This window comes from Anser cygnoides, chromosome 14 (assembly GCF_040182565.1).
Source record: "Anser cygnoides isolate HZ-2024a breed goose chromosome 14, Taihu_goose_T2T_genome, whole genome shotgun sequence".
Lineage (NCBI taxonomy): Eukaryota > Metazoa > Chordata > Aves > Anseriformes > Anatidae > Anser > Anser cygnoides.
The window spans coordinates 2,182,529-2,202,854 of NC_089886.1; the positions used below are offsets into that span (position 1 = coordinate 2,182,529).

Consider the following 20,326-nt stretch of genomic DNA (forward strand, 5'->3'; position numbering starts at 1 on the left):
AGACAGTGCTTTCGGTGCCCAGGCAGAGGGTGCAGGGCTCTTTGCCCCCAAAGCTAAACAGAGTTATTTCAGTTTCCAGTTGCTCAAGCATTTTTCTTGTAATAAGTTGCTTTGGACATTTGTTGCACACTGTCTTCTCTGCAGCTTCTGTTTTTTTCTCTTCTGTTGCTAAATGGTGGGGCTGAGAGGATTAGGAAATGGATTTCCTCTCTCGGGGCTGAGTAACTGTATGTAGTGGTGCTTAGTTTCACCTAGCCGGGACTACTCTAGTTGTAAGGCCTGTGAATTTATCTCGGGCAGTCTTAAAAACTTCTGATGGGCATCTGTGGCTTTGGCAGTCAGATTGATTCTCTGCTGTGACCTATTGTAGAAGTTGTTGGCTATAAATCATCATTAGCGTAGTGATGACGTGAGGCATGGGCGCAGAGAACAAAACTTTGCTTGGTGAATTAGAAGGACAGAGGAGAGTAAATTTACCGTGGTCTTGGAGTCTAGGATCCCAAGATTACTTTACTCTGTATTCTCATTAACGGGAGTCTTTTTGCTGAAAGTCTTTTGCTCCTTCTTGTAAACTTGGAGCCGGTATCCTTCGTTAGTGGCTGGAAAGTTCCAGGTTCTCATTTCTCACTTCTTGGTGTTTCGTGCTAGCGCTGCTTGCCTAAAAGCCAAGGATAAGCAAGATAGAATTTCACTTGATCTAGGAAATTGCTCGTAAGTAGCTGAAAGGTGATTCCGCCTGGTTTCGTGGACAGAGCAGGCATCTTGTTTCCTGTCTGCCAAGCACCGAGCAGGTAGGAGTGAAAATGAATTCCCAGGCCCAAGCGTAATAACACTTGCTGGGCTGGTTGGCAATATTTGGGGGATGATTATTTTTTTTTTTACTATTACTGTTTTTGTTGTTTGTTTGTAAACATACCCTCTGGTGTCACAACGCGTGTCCTTTTCCGTTCTGCTTAGAATAGAAGGCCATTTGTTCTGGACCTTAGAAATTGAAGATGATGGCTACAGTGCAGCTATAAAAGTGAGCGTATGCCGCGCTAGCTAAGCCTGAGCCCTGCCAGTTCTCCCTTTGCAGAGCTCCTCCAAAGTCAGCGGCATGAGGGAAGGCAGAGGCTCGGGAGAGCCCCGCTCCACGTTACTGGCTGCGGAGCGGTTTGGGAATAGGTGTGTTAGAAGAGGGCTGCTGCGGGTGTTCTGCTGACCCGGGCAGTAACACGGCCTTGAATCACGGTGGCTTAAGTGGAGATTATTTCTGACTCTGAATATAGCAAGGACCTGAGCGTAGTCAGGTCCAAGCTATGCGTGGTTGTCTGTTCATGCATCGTGACAGATATATCCTGGTCTCAGTGTCGTTTATAACTCTTCAGTTAGTTCCATACGTGTGTGTTACTGCAGTTCTCCTATGGCTTTGGCTTTGACTTCAGGAACCTGGAACTTGAGGAAAACGTTAAGTACCACAAGACAGAGCACGAGAGCTATAACGCTGCATGCGTCGTCGTGCAGTGGCTGTAGCAGAGTGGTGCCCTTTATGCCACTGTAATTTGGCTACTTGCAAGTGTAGGGGAAAAAAAATCAAAAAGGCACAATTCTGGCTACAGGATCAAAGCGTTTGATGAAATGACATTGCACTTGCCGGATATTATGTTTTAATAAAGTTGGATATAGAAATAATGTAGAAAGAACAGTGTATTGAAGAGCTGTAGTAATTTGATCTTTCTGGTGTTCTGTTTTTTAATTAAAGCTGGCCTTTGCCGGAGTTTGACCCAAGTCAGATCCGACTGATTGTGTATCAGGACTGCGAGAGAAGAGGACGGAATGTCTTGTTTGACTCGAGTGCTAAAAGAAAAATCGAGGACGTTTCGGTGTCGGTGAGTATTGCGATTTACGTGGCTGTATTCTGTATTTTTTAATATTAGACTGATAAAGTACAAATGTTCTGGTTTAGCCATATTAACATCGGTTTTATGCAGGGCTATATTTAAATGCCTGTGAAGTTGCAAATTATTCAGGCTTCACTGATTTCACTCTTAACAGCTTTAGATACTGAAGTGATCTTCTTCTTCCTGTGCTCTCTACTTTCTGCTCTTTCCAAGAGGAGGATTCTTCCGCGGGGCTGCAACAGGCAATGCTAGGAGGCAGAGGCAGGGCATAACCCGATGTTTATTGACAAGCTTTTATGACATGGACGCTTTCCGCTGCGGGATCTGTGTTCTGAGTCAGAAAGTCCTCCCGGTCCCGTGTCCTCATGTCCTGTTTGGTCAGCTTTTGCCAACTGTTGTTCCCATGCTTTGCTGACAGCTCTCACACAAAGTTACTTGAAAACTTTTTTTTTTTTTTTGGCATGGTTTGCATGGTAATCTATTAATTGAAACTGTAATGGATGCAGTCAGAGGAGGATACTTCCTTCTAAGGGCTCTGGCCAGAGGATTAATTTCTAGCCACAGTGCTATTGTAAGTGGTTGTGTGAGGTTGGACAACTTATTTCACTGCTTTGAACTTCCCTTTCACCATCTCTACAAACATTTGCAAAGCATTTTAAGTTCTGCAAGCAGAGAGCACTGTGTGAAATGGAATTTATGATCACAGCTGCTTTTAACCCTAGGACCTACTGGGTTCCATAAGCAGGAGAACACAAAATAACGCGTTACCTGCAAGCCCTGGTTTTCGTGTTGGGTATTGGATTACAGCCAGAAGAAGGTTCTTCATCCTGCTTTGTAAACTCCCCCAGCCCGTTGCTGGATGCTGCCAGCCTTGTGCTTCCCATTGTGATTCTGAGCTTTCTCCTTCCACATATCCTAACCTCAGGGAGCCGATTTGTGTGTCATAAGACACCAGCTTCCAGGCTTCCACAGTGCCTGTGCTAGCACAGTTATACCATGAATTGAGGTCCTGATTTCCTAGTTCTGTTTAAGAATGTGTGACGTAAGGCAAGTCGAACAAATGTTCAAGAAGATCTTTAAAGAGGTTTATTGCGATGAATTGCTGGCTTTGCTTATTACCATTTCTTCATTAATAAAAGTGGCATTGTGCAGTATGAACCCTCTTGCTATATTTCAATTGATTTCTTGAAAGCCCAAAGCCTCTGTAAGATAGATCTGTACTTGCACAGTTAACTTGCAAACTTCATTGTTGCGTGTTATTTCACAGTTAGTTGTCTGTGGCAGCTCAGTAGCAACAGAACAAACAGCGGATAATGAAGCTAATATCCGTATTATCTCCTCTTTATTTTCTTCATTAAGGGGAAGGCAGGGAGGGGGAATAAATTATGTTCACGTTCCCTTTGATATGAGTATGTGAGGCTGGTGGAGGAAGACTGTTCCCAGAGTATTTGAAGCGCCCCTAGTTGTGTCTGGTAAGTTGGTACGTTTTCATTCTTTGTTGTGCTACTAAGAGACTTGGAAAGAAAGTATACTGAAAACCTTTACTTGCTATGGTATGTGCCTTCTGCAGCATTCCGATAATGTAATGTTAGGCAAAACTTTCCTCAAGAAACAAAACTGTCAATAGTGGAAATGTTATACAGGTGAAAACGTGCACGAGTCCTGGGCTCAGCTCGCTGCAAGCTGAGTACAGCCTTGCACAGCTAGCAGTACACACTGGCCATTTTCAAGGAATCGCATTGTTTATTTTTCTCGTTCTTTATCATGATTTTCATTAGCAAAGACACACCCTGCCTATACAAAGCCCGATCTTGGCTCTAAGCACATTCCAAGGCACTCTTGCCCTTTTGCAGCAAGACGTGTGTGGGCCGGGCGCTCTCCCTTGTGAAAGGCTATCTGTTAGCGGCTCACAAAGGGCAGCGCTTTCTGCATCTTCTCCCCCCGCCCCCCATTTCCTACCGTGATTTATACCTCTGGATTTACAAACACACCCAGGGGGAGGTTGTGAGAGTGCTCAGCGGTGGCCAGGCTGTTCTGGTTAAAGTCTGACCAGTTTGTCTAGAGCACAGAGCTGAGCGGATGCCATTTTGCTCCGTGCTGGCAGCTGGGCTCTTCAGTTCCTATCCTCTGTTGTTTCTGAGATCTGTAACAAGTGTCTGATTGAAAGCGATTATATGCCTGCAGCAACATCCGATACACTTTTCTCTATTGTATATTTTACATATCAAAACTCAGTGTGTGTCAGGAGGTGTGTGCAGTGCACCAAGGCTCGGTCATTTGAATTCCGTAAGGGGAGGTCTGGTTATAAAACTCAAGGAGCATTAGAGCAAACTTGTCCAGAGGCAGACGTTTAAAGAAATAAAACTAGCCTTCAACTTCTTGAGGAGTAAAAACCACAGAGTTTGTGCTCACGCCAAGCTAGGCTTTAATTAATAAAGCATTACTGAGTCTAGATTTTCTGTGAGGGACGTGTGATTATAACACAAATAAGGATTTTGTGTTTTCATTGGACATTAAATCAGCCTCCTCTTGTCTTCAATAAAGCTAAATATTAGGTAAACAAGAATTTGGCGAGAGCTTATTGTGCAGAGACAGACAGAAGGCAGCTGAGAGGTTCCTGGTATTGCTGTTACAATATTTTAATAGTTCTAGAAGATTGCAAATTTGCTGGAGTTTTGATTTTAGAATCTCTGTAGCAGCAGTAAAATACATCTCTTTCCAGGACTTCAGGACTGGAGAGAGAATGACAAGTAAATAACCCTGCTTCCCAGTGGGCTCGTTAAGCACTCTTCTCATTTCGGGGACGCTGATACAACAGGTGCCCATGCTCTGCCGCGCGCTGCAGAGACGTGATGTTTTCCCTGGGTCCCGATAGAGTTAAGCTTGACGAGCAAAGCTGCGAAGCCGCCTGGTGACTCGGCACCGGGAATGTTGGCCCAGGGCTGTGCCAGGCATTTCCACCCAGACGGAGCCGCGCTCGGCAGCTGTGGGCACTTGGCATGTGGAGGGAGGCAGATTCCCCTCTGCGAGCCCCACACCTTTTTTGGTACGAAGCACAAGAGGTTCTTCCCCCACTTTTCAGGGGATGGCCAATGATGAGCCGGGCTCTGCAAGCAGATACCTGCTGCAGCGCCTGGACAGCTGCGTCTTTCCTCACAAACAACCGAAAATTAGCTAACCCTCCTGTTTTAGCTTTGTCAGGGGATCCCGTAAGAGATCGACGGCCTTTTTCAGCCCTGTGACACTAGATCATGAGCAGATGTCTCAGCACAGGCGTTTGCATGCTGAGTGTACGAGGGCAGCATGTGACAGGAGAAGTGGGCGCTGCTGCCGCCCTTGCTCACAGCCGTGGTCCCCACCCAGACATCCACGTCCCCGGGGCTGCCTCGCTGGATGGGGATGCACCTCTGCTGCAAGCCGGTGGGTTTGTTCCAAATCCTCCGCTAGGGAACTGCGGCCGTGTCTGTTCCTCGTGCTGCCAAGTGTCTGGTTCCTAAGGAGACTGCATTACTTGGTTCGCAGGTGACAGTACTGCGGCCTGTGACTGGTCTCTGCTGGGAGACTCACTTCTGTTTGTCTGTTCTTTTTCCTGTGACGTCTCCCCGCCTGCCTCCTGCTCACACGTACCCCCTCGCCCGTCTCGCCTCCCTGCTCGCTTCCCCGTGTCCGTGCAAGGGCCGGCCCAGACCTCCCTGCACACGTGCGTCCCTCTTGGGCCGTGCTCAGCTTTCAGGCCCATGGCAGGCGTGAACACAGGTACTCCGAGGGCCGAATTTCAGGCCAAGCGTGACAGCCAACTCCTTTGGGGTGCAGGCACCAGGTGGCCCAGCCAGTGCTGAGCTTTCAGCCCTCACCCTGCGTTTCCTGGCCCTTGCCTGAGTGCTTGGCTTCTCAACCAAGAAGCCAACCACTGCTCACGCGAACCCATGCGAAGGCTGTTAGTGTACTTCGCTGCGCTGCTGCTGCTGCGTGCACGGGTCATGTCATAGAAATGGTGCAAAGACAGCTGAAACAAAGGGCTGCCACTCAGACGGGATAAGGATGCCCCAGGAATGGTCCGCACGGGAGAGGTGCGGAGTAAATAACGAAGCTGGGAGGGGAGCCTTGCCTTGGTGTTTTCCTTAAACTGAATGAGTTTGAGGACGGGGTTGGTTTCTAGCTGTCCGGTGTAACTGCTTGTTTTCCTTTTGTGTTGTCCACAACAAGGTGGCTTTACTGCCAGGGATCTGACTGAAGAGAGGTGCCGGTTGACATGTAAGGAGCTGAAAGATCTCCTATGTCTAAAGATCAGCCTAGAGGAAAGTGTGGAAGAAGGGGTTCAGAGGGACCATGAGGAAGGGGAAGAGGAGGGAGAAAAGAAAGCAAGAGGCAAGCTGTGCACTGTGCTGAGTTCACATCCAGAGCTGGAGTGGTTTGGCTGGGAAGGGGGAAAGACAATGAATCGGAAAAGGGCCGTGGCTTGTTTCCAGGATGCAGCGACAGAAGACGATTTTCAGAAGCTGTTTGTTTGGAAGAAGTGAAAGTGAGAGAGCGAGAGAGAGGGCCAGGGGTGCACGCTTTGAGATCTGGAGGTACAACCATAAAAAAAAGTGGGTTTGGATTTGGAGAGCAAAAAGTTCGTTTTGCCATGTAACCTAGTTGTCTTTATCTTTGGGATAATATAACTGAAAGGTCATATGATATTTGATCTCCTACTGCGGCAATTTCTTTCACTCCAAATGTCACATTTATCCCAAAGCAGAAAAATGGCATGCTGTTTTAAACAAGCGGGGATTAGCCACGTGTTCTAATACACTCCAGTGCTGGATAAATGGTGAGCAGTAAATTGCTTTGAGGGATTAGTAATCGGATAGCCAGCCCTTTGCTTTTAGGTGAGTTGTGTGAAATCAAGACTCCGGTCTCTATCTCGCTCCCTGTGGACAGGTTTCCAGCGAGTCAGGGCCAGCAGACAAAGCCCCCAGCTGTAAGCAGCGGAGACGGAGCCCTGCCACCTTAGCTCTGCCTGTTCTCTGCACAGAAACAGAACACCAGTGGGGGAGCAGCAGCTTGTCCTTCTACTTCTTTCACTCACCGGTGACAAATAGAGGAACTTGGCAGCTCTGGAAATAGTGAGAAAGCAGCGCTTGAGAGCTGCCTTTAAGAAAGATACCTGGATTTTTACAGCAGGACTCAAAGGGAAAGAATGAGCGCCTGTTCAGGCTACTCTCTTGTCCTAGACAGAAGCACACATTTAACTACACATTTAGACCAAAAAAATAAAGCAAAGGAGTTAACTTATCAATTTTGGAGTAATTTTTCAGCTTTGTGAAGTTCCCTTTGCTGAGTAATGTGCTCTAGAAATGGGGTACAGAGTTCCCGAAGAATGGTGGCTTTATTTGAATACATGGATTTCTCTGTCGCCACCACCACAGTGGTATTTGAGCACCGGTTGTTGCAGAGAGGTAGAGGAGTGTAAAACATACGATGACATTTCTCTTTCCTTCTGTCACTCACAGCCCCTAACACACATGCATGCAGCCTGGTTTTAGTTCAGTGCACCAGGCTCCTTTTCACTGTCTTATTATCCCCAAACCAGAACTTGTTTGGTGGAAATTCCTCTGCCTCCTCCTCCTGTGCACAGCACCATGCATGTTCTTTCCACTCACTGGGGAATTTATAGACACGGTGGCAAGGAGTTAAAGGTCTTTGCTGATAGAGGTGCAGAAAAGAGATTCCAGAAGCAGAACCGTGGAAGAAACCTATTCCGTACCCTGCCTTACTATAAAGGCAATTTGCTGTACGTTACCTTCAGTACTACCTGGTAGGTCTCCAAGACTCTCAGCAAATTATGACCTCTAATGTAAGAACTGTGCCTGTCGGGAAGTCTTTGGAGCTGTCGGTATCTGCAGAGAGTTGGCAGAGAAGGAACAAAGAGCACGGCCGCAGCGGGGAAGGCAGCGTGGCAGCCGGGAGCGGCAGCTGCCCGCAGCATCCTTCCAGCAGATGTGCTGCTCTCCAGCAAAATGTGCATTTCGGAGCACTCCAGCAGCACTGTGCCTAGAGAGCTGCTTTGCTGCAACTATATATTTGGAAAGAAAATCCAGAGTTTTGAAATTTTTCCTTATACAGTTCTTAAATAATTAGGTTGCCGCTTTGTTTTTGGAAACCTGGCTTGAATATGTTTCAGATATTATGCTGGAATGCAAGTAACCCCACTCCTTTGTTGCGTACTAGCCTGAGATTGGTTGCACCTAAAGTTGCATTGACCTTTGGAGTCAGTGACAGTGGAGGAGAGGGGCAGTGCAGGTACTTGATCTCACTGTCCAACAGGTTATTCTTGAGCACATGGTAAGTTTTTAACAGCACAACAACCAAAGTTTGCCAGTGGTTTGCATTTTAGGAGGGGTTTACTGTTTGAGAGGTTCCATAAAGTTAAGTATCTGATAGATCCTGACCTTTACAGACTCCTCACAGGAGTCTTGGTTCAATAAATACCACTGCAGATACCAAGTGACTATTCTCCTGGTTCCTATTTAGATTAGGCAGCTGTTACCTCAAGATACCAGACTCCCCAGTGGATCTGGGGAAAGCTGCAGTGCAGAAAAATGCAGTGGAAAGGAAAAGAAATCAGTTAAATGTCAGTAATTTGCAAACTAAGCCTGTTCTTGTAGTGCACAGAACATTTGTCACTTGTAGAAATGCACTTACTGGCTTCACAGTCTCAAGGAAGCTCACTCACAATAGGAGCTTTTTAGAGGGAACTTTCAACATCTGATGGAAAATGCAAGCTGAAATGTGGTTTGCCTGCAAAAGCTTCTGTAACCCTGTGGATCTTATGTGGTTTTATCACATGATGCTTGCCTAGCCTAGGACATTGTTGTTTGTGTCAGAGATAAAATGCAATTCTAGTTCACGAGTTCCTACTGCAGTCATATGATTATCATTCACATGTTCCAGCCATTGTGCACTGTGCTCCAGCCACAGATACTTGCCATTAGCAAATCCGCATATTGCAGGAATTCAACGTACTCGCAGCGTGTTGTAATGAGAGGATACTACTGTGGGGGGTGTATGTGGCAGTAAAACACAGAACTCGGTGGCTGGTGGACGCTTCCTTCCCCTCTGCCACCGATCTGCTGATCTGTCTGCACATTTCTCCTCCAGGCTCTCTGCGGCAGCAGCTCTATAATTGGAGCAGCAGTGCAGTGGGGAGCTCGATAATCCCGGACATTTTCCGCTGCTTTGCCTAAATCTTCCCATGGTTAGGGCCAAGTAAAAGCCACCTGGTGTCTAAGGTGTTCCACGCAGAAGGGGAAAAGACAAACGGACAGAGCAGTAACCTGCACAGCCTGGGCTGGACTTGTGGGATCCTCATCCTGTCCCTGATCAAAATCTGCCAGCCCTCCCCAGCAGTCAGGGCAGTCTTCTTCTTGTACACGTGTGGCCGATTGTGGAGCAGAGACACGAAGCTAACACCCTTATGAGCTGGGTGTTTCACACTTTCCCTATTCTGCCCTTTTTTTTCTAGCTATTAAAGACTGAGACATGCTTATGTTTTTGCCTGAAGTGGGAGCTCGTGATGAAAACTTGCGAGCCTGGAGATGAAGCTATGCCCCATAATGGCACATCAGTGTTTCCGTCAATCCTTTGAACCTTGCTTGCGGTGTTCTTTGCTTCCAGCGTGCTCTTACCGGTTGGGAGATTGTATCGGAAATGTTAATTGAGAAAGTCTCAGGGCAGAGTTACTATGTAATTTTAAGCGGTGTGGACTATTTCTGTCTCTCAGTGCTGCACACTAGCAAATGTAAATAATGTCAACCTTGCGTGGGTGTTTCCAAGTTTAATGAGTATACGAACAGTCCTTTGAGATCTCTGGGTGCAGAGGGCTGCCTAATACTGCTGTAAATGGCATTAACGTGGGCTGATTCTGCTCGGGCTGCTGGGATTCACAGGTGAAATCATAAAGGTTTTTGAATCTCGAACAAAACATTGGCGGAGCATCTCCAGTGCCAGTATTGATAAAGTTTTGTGTGTAGGGTCACACTCCTACACCCGGATGATCCCACGTTTCAGTTCCAGCTCCATCCGAGCCCTTCTAGCTCCCTTTTTTGCTGTGCTTTCTGTCTGAATCACGCATCAGAAATCACCCCTTGGACCATTTCTCCATCATTTTGTGGAACTCCTCTGGCTTCTCTGTAACACCAGCTGTGGTTTTCAGCTCTGTCGTGTTCAGCCTCACAGAGCACTCATACTGAAAACAAAGGGAAGGGAACGGGTCTCCTCCGTGCTACTGCTCTGAAAGACACGGGGACGTGGACACAGCAAGGAAGAGATCCGTAAAGTAACGCCTTTTCTTCCCACTTAGCCCTGTCACACGAATCTCTCCCGAATTCTGTGTTGCTCTGGCTCGACCGTTCCCAGTCTGGGCGTTTTTCTGTACATCGGGAGCTGCGTCGTGGCGTGGTCTGGCTGGCATCGTCGCGGTGCGGGCCGTGCATGTCACACCGCTGCCACCTCTGCCCCAGTGGGCACAGGCAGTGGGGTGCAACAGGTGGAGCCTATTGTTGCCGTCCTCTGAGCACTTTGGTGCCCTCCTTTCCCCTAATCCTGGGCCTGAAAAAGAGATGGGTAAAGCTTCAGAGAGGGACATCGGCTTAGGAAAATGGGGTTGGAGTGATGTGCTGGCTCCTGGCTAACTGGAAGTAAACCAGCTCAGCTCTCTTTCCTACAGCCAGGCTGCGAGAGATGCTAATAAATACTTTGTTAACTGTTTTCTTGGTGCATAAACCATTCTGCTGTTAAATGTCTTGCCCAGACAGGTAAGTGCAATAAACATTGCACTAATCAGTGGTTTTGTGGCTGGGGGTCTCAGTGTGGCACATGTTGTGTGTTTCAGAAACTCTGCAGCGATGCTCAGGTGCGAGTTTTTGGGAAGTGTTGCCAACTGAAGCCCGGAGGAGATAGCTCTTCTTCCTTGGATAGTTCAATCAATTCGTCCTCCTCATTCTCTGATGCAAAAGAACAATGCCCAAAATATCAGGTGAGTTCCCTTCCTTTTTTTTTTTTTGTCTAACTATGTCAAATACATACAACAGGTGAGGTACCGAATGTTTTTAAATGCTTGAAATTAAATGCTGGCTGGGAAGAGCAATTTCTAGTCAAACTTGGACTTGGTTCTGGCTGATTCTTATTTAATTCTATAGCCTTGGGTTTGAATAAGTTTAAAACCAATCAGCTGGGTCTCTGAGGACCGTTCTTCAATAGCAGAAGCTTCTCCGTGACGTTTGTTCTTTGTTATGACCTAGGTGATAACAGTCAGTGTGATCAGACTTGGCACAAATATCCCATCTGGGTATCAGTGGGGTAGTTTATTTCACTTGATAGCTAAATGCCAGGGAAGCAACACAGAAATATGCTGTGTGAAGGGATTGTCTGTGTAACAGCTTTATAACGAGGGTTTCAGCACACTTGAGTTACATTTTACATAAGAGATTTTGGCTCTGGGAGTAGCTAGAGTCATCTGACACGGATATATTTCTGTCATCTCCCCTTCCATGGATCACAAGTGTTTTATATTAAGCCATCCTAAAATAGAACTGAGCCCTTCCACTCTTTGTAATGAAGTAATTGTGTGTTTGAGGGAAGCTGCTATCTCCACGACGTATTCTGAAGTACAGTACTACTGATGTCTTCATCTACTGTAGATCGAAGTGAAGAAGCTTTCGGTGCTGACTTTCCCACTGTCGTGCTAGCTCTCGCTATGTTTGGCGAGCTGCAGATTTTTCTTGTTTTCTCTTTCACATCACATTCTTTTCTACAGTTTCAAAAGGTGGCTGAAGGTCTGTTTTCCATTCCTCCCTTCCTGGAAGGGCATTTAGCCGCGGTCATGGAAGGAAGAGACGTTTCTGTCTGCAGCTTCCTTCCAGCACGGGGCGACCTCCCTCGTGCATTGTGCGACCAAGAGAAGTGACGTCCCCCCACTAGCCAGAAATCCTCTCTCCTGCTGGGCAGCCTCTCTACAAACAACATTCAACGTTATTAAAGGAAATTAATTTTAGTGGTTAGCACGGCAGCATATTTTAAAGTTGCGGAAAGTTTTCCCTTTTAAGTCCTCACTTCCTCATGCATATCTCCCAGTCAAAATCTTACCGAAGTGAACTGATGTGTGGCCATGTGTCTGGCTCGGAAAGTGTGCGAGAATCTTCCAGCTTAAATTGGTCTTCCACAGAGTATTTGCTGTAAATTATTTACTGCGTTGCCAGTACTCCTTCCAGGCCTCCTCAGCAAGCGAGCAGAGGTCCATAAATACAAGAGTTCTTTACTGCATGATAAAATCTGTATCGTAATTTATCATGTATATGAAAGGGCCCTAGTAAGTTTGTCCAGGCGTCCGTCAGCCTGGTATTTCCTGTCTTCTAACTACTCTATTTTGTACCCTCGGAAGCTACTTAATGGGTTTGCAGTATTTATAAGTTCTTCTGTTGCTTTTTTTAATGGTATAAAATGGAAGTCCAAGTAATACAATGTTAATAGGACGTTTACGTAGTTCTTCGTTTCCTTGTTTTGGTACACTTTGACAAGGGATGGGCAATTCTGATAGTTCTTCAGAAGGTGAAATCTAAGGTTTTGGACATTATTACGTTAGCGTTACTTCTGGACTGAAAGTCTTCCAGAATTGTTGATCACAGCATTTGAGATTTATCTCTGTATTGCATATTTAATTTATATATGTACTTAGCTATTAATAGGACAATATGCACAGCAAATGGAATAGTAAATGCTTGAGGTGTTATATTAAGAAAAGTAATTTCCAAATAATGCAAATGTTACTACCTCCAATATGCTAATGTGCAGTAACAAACACTTACTGGTGTTTTATGATCTTTTTTAATGTGAGCTCGTAAATACGACCTAGGGAATTGGTTTATGTTCAAGCTGTCAATGCTGGAGGTTCTGCCCTTTTTTACCAGATGCTCCTTGGCTATTTTTCATTTGAGTTTTTAATATTTAACCTCTTTCCTCAGCTGATTGCACTCTACTTTGGTCTCAAGTGACCTTTATTTTGCAGATCTAAAGGCAAGGATTTGAGCTGGAGCGGTGTTTCCATCCTGAGTGCATTAAAGATGTGCGTCTTCTGTTATGCATAGCTTAATAGTTGCCATGAAGTGTAGATGAAATGCCAGACAGAAAGAGACCATGGGTGCATCTTACCACGCTCTTTGCCTTCAGCATTGCTTGCCTCTGTCTTTCAGAGGGAAGGGGAACCCCTATAATTAAATTTGAAAGCAGCAGATTTTCACTTGCTTTTTTTAATTTGGTTTCTTGACAAGGAAAATCAATAATTTACTTTCAAGCATTTCTTTCCTCAGCTGTAGAAATAGATTTTTCACACTAGCAGAAAGTAGAAACCAAAACTGACCCATCAAGGGCGTGACATTTATTCAGAACAAGCCCTTCAATTGGAGATCTGCAACAGATTTAAAAAATAGCAATCAGAATATTTGGCTGTAATAACTGGTAGTTTCCTCGCGTCAAGGTTTCGTGATGCTGATAGACCCATCATTTCCCAGAGCCATTAACATTCATTCTTGTACTTCCCCGGAGCTTCTGGGTTGGGGTAGACTTATTCAAGTCTAGTTTTTCCAGTACTGCCTACAGTGCACCTAGACAGTTAGGCAGTAAGGCATCTTGGAAAGTAAGGGTGGAAATTTCTGTGTGACTCAGCTAACAATCAGATTTTGCCTTGTCATATGAACACGAGCAAACCTTGCAATTACATCCTCATTTTTATAACTCTGATTGCTCCTTTCAGGTCTCCCCTATCTTTCTTGCAGTGATAGCAGACTTCAGAGGTTAATAGTATGTCTGTTAAAGGACTGTCATCTTAATTGAGAGTGCTTGAGAAGAGCTGGAAATTAGGGAGCGTTACAAGTGTGCTGCCTTTTGGTCGATTAGCATTTCCTTGTTCTTGCCCTTGTTCTGCGGGCTAGCATTGAGTGGTCATCTCCATATCACTCCTTATTCCTGGTAGGAATCCGTGGTGTGGACACCCTGTCCTTGATTGTGCTATGAGCTCACTGTCTGACGCTGGGCAAACATCGAGATATATTCCAAGCCTATTTAGGAATCCAAGTGAGGATCCCGCGCGTTCAGAGCTTTGATAAGGGGTACGGAGATACGTCACCTAGCATTTTCCAAGAACAAAGTTATTTCCATGGCTGGTTTTAAGAACATTTTTTGGAAAGATTGCTCTGAGGAAGTGTTCTGAGTTATCACACACCTCAGAGCTCTCTTGCATAGTAGCAAAGTATCTCGTCTATGAGCTGCCTGAGCTCTGTGAGTGCGTGACCACAATATTTTGAATTAACAAGGGCAAGGCACAAATGGAGAGCCAGTTATAGCATGCTGCTAGCCTAGAGAAGAAACAGCCCTGGATAAAGAGACGGTAATCTCAGGCATTGACAGCATACAAATAAGATGACTGTCATCTGAGCAGTCATCTGCAGTTGATTGCCCTGAGTAACATTGTAATTTTAGGGTTTTGTCTGCGGCGTTTGATCTAGCCTGTGATCCTGTGCGGTGGCGTTCCTCCTTTGTAGTCGGCCAGCGTGCCTTACAGCAGGCTCTGGCCAGCCAGCTAGCAGGAAATGCTCATCTCGAGCACGGCATGTAGCTCGGAGAGCTGCAGCTCTTCCCTGGTACCATTGCAGGAGAAGGTACCAGGAACCATGAGAGAAAGATGTTTCAAGCACAAAACATCATCCATGGCTGAGTTACTGAGTGGGCAGTCTGCGTAAGATCACCGGTGAACTTGTGCCGCCTCTTGTCCCCCAGTTACGAGGTTTAGGCTTACTGGTTCTGTGTCATCCACGTGTGTAATCACACCCTTTAAGCTTCTTAGTCCCCTGACTCAATGCAGCTTGAATCTGCCCCGCTGCCCTGGATTGGGTAGGTGTGTTGGATGATTTTAGTGGTTTACTGCACAGCCCATTTGAAGATCACTTTCTGTTCTAGCTTTGTCTTTACTGAACTGTTCAACTTCATGTGTTCGACAGTGTTAGAGAGAGATTTTGCGTGTTCATCGTTTACATAAGGCCTATTTTACTTCAGTTTATGTTGCCTTAAATGGAAATGTGCTTCTAAAATGCCTAAAAAAAAGTGGATTTTTTTTTTCAGGGTTCTCGGTGCTCTTCAGATGCTAACATGCTCGGAGAGATGATGTTTGGCTCTGTGGCCATGAGCTATAAGGGCTCCACATTGAAAATTCACCAGATCCGGTAAGTTTCATTTTTTTCCTGCTGGTCATTTCAGAAGATTTAATCCTCAGTGCTAATTTAGAACGAACTGAATGCTGCAAGTGTAGAGCAAAAGGAATTTCTGGTTTGCTTTAAAGCTATTCTGATGTCACTTTGGACACAAAAGGTTGTTAAGTTGTGTTTAGGTCTATAAAATCTGGAGGGTTGTGAAATGGAAATGAAAAGCCTGTCTTGGCACTGCTTCTGACTGACATCTTCCGTTTTGACCTCTAGCTCACCTCCTCAGCTCATGCTCAGCAAAGTTTTCACAGCTCGCACTGGAAGCAGCATCTATGGAAGTCTGAATACGTGAGTCCGTTAGAAATCCTATCTATTGCTTATGACCAGATGAATGTAAAAAACATGGAAGACCTTTTTTGGAAAAATAGCCATCTGTTATATCCTGCCACTGGTCTCCTCACCTTTCCCTTGTGGTTGTCTTCACCTCAGTTTGCTTTAAGCGAATGAATGAGCCATTCCCTTGGAGCTTGCTATTGTGAGGCACAGAGGAGACGGGATGAGAACAGAACAGTGGAGTTGGGGAATTCAGTCCAAGATGAAGAAAAAGATGTTACAAAAACATCAGGCTTTGGACTGTTTGATATTTTGCTTTCTGTGTGTTAATTGACCCACCCCAGAATGTGGCTTGTTCTAGTGTAAGTCTGCATTCTTACCTTGTCTGTTCCATTTGAGCCATAATGAAGTGACGCTGTATTAAACTGAAACACAAATCACAGGTTTTGCTGTATGTTTTATTTTCTGGATTTTTTAGGTTGCAGGACAGTCTTGAGTTCATTAATCAAGACAGCAATACATTAAAGCCTGACCACAGTACGATTATGAATGGACTTCTTGGGAATATAGGTAATTACAAAATGATTTTATTTCCTATTATCTTTGAGTAATCACAGGTTCTAGAATATGAAAGTCTTCTAAGTAGAATCAAATAAAAAAATCAGGGAAGCTAAGAACTTTACAGAAAAATAATGTTGATGAGGTTGGGAGGAGAATAAATTAATTCAAGGAACTGACAGCGGATTAATATATGCAGCTAAGCATATGTATGTGAAAATACATAGAGAAATATGTTGGAAAATAACAGTCTGTAGAACTTCTAAGCAGCACATCTTAGATGAGGCAGGATTGATTCTTCCTGGCTTAGTTCCCCAATTTTGTTTTTGTTAATAATTTCCATTCTGTTCTGTACTCTGGCCACCTTAGCACATGTGGCTGCATATTCCGTACAAAGTTAACCTTGCACAGTTGCACTTTAGTTTTTGATCAGATTAGATGGATGGTGGTGGTTTTTTTTTTTTTTTTTGGTCTGATCTTTGAAGCTGAGCAGTCTTGAAAAATGATTTGGAACCTTTGATTCTCAGCCATCATGGAAGTGCTGTGGGTGAAGGCTTCACAAGCTTTAGATAACAGAGTGGAAGATGTTGGCTTTTCCCCATGCAGGCAGTAGAGCTGATAGTAAAGATACTGTACTTGAATGCTCAGGTGGAAGCACGTCTTCCCTTTCCCTTGGTTTAGATGATCCGCTTTCCAAACAAAGTGTCTTTTATGGTAGGTGGAATAAGACAAAGTGTCTTTTATGGTAGGTGGAATAAGGGACTTCTTTTTACACTTCATAGAGTATTGCTGTCTGTAAAATATACTGTTCTAGGGTTGGAGGTATGGAGTGAATTTGTTGATTTTGTTACCCTAACTGGGTCTCTGGCTCTTCCATGGCCCTAATTCTTGTTGGATGCAAGTGTCTACTTCTCTCCTTCCCATTGACTTCAATGCACGGTGTAGAATTATTGAAGCTAAGCCTGAGCTTAAATGCTCTTCAAACTGAAGAGCTCGTATGCCTCATTAAAATCATTCCCAATTGTCCGTTTTTGAAGGAAGCCAGTGTAAGAAGCTATTAGCTATTAGATGCTTCCTGAATTTACGAAGTCAGAAAAGTTTAAAATATATATATATGCATTCTTCTTCTTTTAATATTCAGCATTCCTTTCGGACTTCAGTTGTGATTTCCCACTAGTGCAGGTGTGGGTGAGGTGCCCCATCTATGACAGAAGGGAACCTGTCCATTTCTAAGGTTTTATTTGGGGTTTGTGCTGGCAGAAGTGTCCGTTGTATGACCAGAGTGCCATAAACTGCAAACTCAAACCGGGGCCCCGCAGCTCAGGCGCAGACCGAAGCTGGTTTCGGTGCCTGCTGTGCGCTCCCAGGAGGAGCACCGCGGGGCTCAGCCGCTGGGCACCCCGCGAGAAGCGACGAGGGGGCTGCTGGAGGAGGATGCTGAAATGTCTGTAATGGAGCCGCGCGGTTCTCAGGCTGTCGGAGAGCGTTTGTTTACAGTTCCCATTTCGGCGCGGAGGGAGCCTTGGGTAAGGCAGGCACCGAGGTTAATCTGTAACTGCAGCGTTTCTGACAACTCTGCTAAATACCAGAGGCTGCTCCTGACTCGCCGACTCTTGCCAGGCTGTGATAGGAGAAGGCTCTATGTGTTTTGGTTGGGAACTATTTACAAGCTGCTTTTTTTAGATAGGCTAGTTTAAAAAAAAAAAAAAAAAAAAAGGGAGCTAGTCATGGCCTTTCCTCTAATGAGGAGTGAAGACCCAGGAGGACGGAAGGGAGCTTTGTGGGAGTGCAGCCTTCGCGTCTTCTGTAGTCAGTAAACTTTGAGCAGGAGCTTCGAATCTGGGAGAGGGACTGGCAATTAACTCATTAAAACTACCCGTTTATTTCTTCCAGCTCTGTGTACAGTAAATACACTCTGCCCCTTGTATATATACGGTCCAGTGTTACTTTTAATCCAAACCGCTAGGACTGCTAACATTTTATTTTGTATACAGTCGTTTCACTACCCCGATGTACTGTCTCTGTTCTCAGAACAGCTACTTCGGCCTGTAATTTTCTCTTGGTTCCACCAAGACGAATTTATGCCTGCCTTCCCTCCCTTCCTCCCCCATCGCCTTCAGCCACGGCGTTCCTCAGACACCCCCCCAGTGTGGATGTTAAAACAAACATTGTGCTCCGAGATGAATCTCCTGTTTGTGATCAAGTTCGGCTTCGAGCCTGCATAAATTAATCATTTTCAACACAGAAAAATAAAATAAATAAAAGCCCATGGACAGAAGCCCATCCTTATACGGGAGACAGTGTAAAGCTGGCTCTATTATTTTTATTCTATACGTACTGTGCATTTCAACTCTAAGCCATACTCCTTGACTCAACGTTCTTGTTAAGCGTAAGACCTATTTTCCTGCATACGTTAGTCTGCATTTATGTTGGCTTATATCTTCTCCCTGCCCTGGCCCCCTCCCTACAGACTGTTCTGCTTTACTAACCTCATTCTTTCATGTGTATTTTACGTTTTGCCATGTAGGTCTTTCACAGCTTTGCAGCCCTAGGCGGGCATTCTCTGAACAAGGTCCGCTCCGCCTGATCCGGAGCGCCTCTTTCTTTGCAGGTTTGCAGTGTGCTGTGTGCTGTGCTGTGTGGCTAGTCTAGCTGGGGTGACAAAACGTGGATTTGTAGTGCAGCCCTGGAAATAAGATTATTATTTTTTTAATACAAAATGGAGTGATTTCTGCTCTCTTATCTGTTTGGATGCATGCTTTAAATCCTGAGGACAGCAGGTATTTAAATAGTCCTCTTTGGGGCTGCTTGGTTGCTTTTTTGCTTTGTTTTGTTTGGAAAACTTACACAGATTTAATACAGGATTTCATCTTTCTAGAAATAATATTTCACAATAGTGTCAAGCTATTTTGATCTGGACTTGTTTCAAACAAACTGTAAAAGCCAAAAGTAACCTAGGTTGATACAAAGTGGATTTTTCCTGCTTTTAGTGTCTGGGTCTTATTTCCATGGCTGAGTAGCTTCTATTTCACAGGCATATTTGTAAAATACATCACGTTTAAGTCTGTTAAGCCTGATACACTTTTGATCTTCTGTATATGCAGATTGTGAATCTGGATAGCTTATGGCTTAGATGAACAGCCAATACACTGCTCACAATTTCAAAGTATTTATTTTCTTCAGGACATCGTTGTAAAATCCTTTTAAAATTATATACATAGTAGCTGAGAAGGCCGGTATATGAATGAAATCTTGTTGATATTGGTTTGTGGGTTTTTTTTTTTTGGTCTATACACTGAATGCTACCTATGTGGCTAACATCTTTTTGGTAGACTACAATTTTATCAAAAAATACCCATTTAAAGAAATAGTGAAAGTGAGCCTGGTTCAGTTTGTACTGAAGTAGGTGTATGGACTGCAGAAAATTACACATGAGCTTTTCAAATAAGTGCTTTGGCTTGTTCAGCTAAGCAGCCTTTCTTGGTGATGGCCTTGTGCAGTGCTGTTGATCTGAATTAATGAGCATGTTTTTGTTTCAATAATTACACGGAGATCTGCAAACAAGAAAGGAACTGTATATTCCCCTGCTAATTGGTGTTCCTTCTTTTACAGTTCACAGCAACCCTATGGATATGCCTGGGAGGGAGCAGAATGAGGACAGAGACAGTGGTATAGCGAGATCTGGTAATGTCAGTTCTGTGTATTAACCCTGTAGACTCTGAAAATATTAAGTACTATCGACTAGGTAGTCATCTATCTTGTTACTGAGACATCTAGATGTCATCAAATAGCTTTCCTGAAATGTGACCATTGTTTTTTGTTATATGTAAGCATTAATGTGTACATAATATGTATGGACAAATACCTTAGGCATCCAGGGTATTCCATTAGGAACGTCACAGAGCTAATCTGAACAGCAGTGCAGTTTATTAAAGCATACTGCAAATAAACAAGCCAAATTAAATATTGAAATGAGATTGCAGTATTTTTATACAACACTTGTTATGCCTTTACCAAATTGAGGAGGATAGTAATGCTAAAACATGAGTTTGCCTTCACAGTACCTCTCCCTGCCCTCATTCAGGATATTGGGCACTGAGGGTGGAAAGGCCTTTAAAAGATGTGATTAATGTTACTCCTGTCTACAAAGAATTTATTTCCCAATGCTGGGGGTTGATGAGCAAGGTGCAGCCTGTATGTTGCTTATCATATAAAACTGCAGGACTGTCCCACCCTTGTAGTGCTTGTATAGCTTGTTAATGTTGTTATAAACTGGTTATTTTTAGATAAGAAGCATTGATAAGCAAAAGAGAAGGCTCT

At 44.6% G+C, this 20,326-nt stretch overlaps 1 protein-coding gene across 5 annotated transcripts in view; it reads left to right on the plus strand.

Annotated features, from left to right (window-relative positions):
* FNIP1 (folliculin interacting protein 1) overlaps positions 1-20,326 on the plus strand; it is a 64,102-nt gene that overhangs the window by 27,359 nt on the left and 16,417 nt on the right. For 2 of the 5 annotated variants that reach the window (XM_066977036.1, XM_013175832.3), the window contains exons 2-8: positions 1,742-1,868; positions 10,756-10,899; positions 15,036-15,136; positions 15,389-15,463; positions 15,927-16,018; positions 18,534-18,617; positions 19,619-19,690. In XM_066977036.1, coding sequence (XP_066833137.1) covers positions 1,742-1,868; positions 10,756-10,899; positions 15,036-15,136; positions 15,389-15,463; positions 15,927-16,018; positions 18,534-18,617; positions 19,619-19,690 — 695 coding nt within the window. Of the gene's footprint in view, positions 1-1,047; positions 1,165-1,254; positions 1,447-1,741; positions 1,869-10,755; positions 10,900-15,035; positions 15,137-15,388; positions 15,464-15,926; positions 16,019-18,533; positions 18,618-19,618; positions 19,691-20,326 lie in introns of those variants that run through there. The other 3 variants (XM_066977038.1, XM_066977039.1, XM_066977037.1) reach the window with 3 other exon arrangements.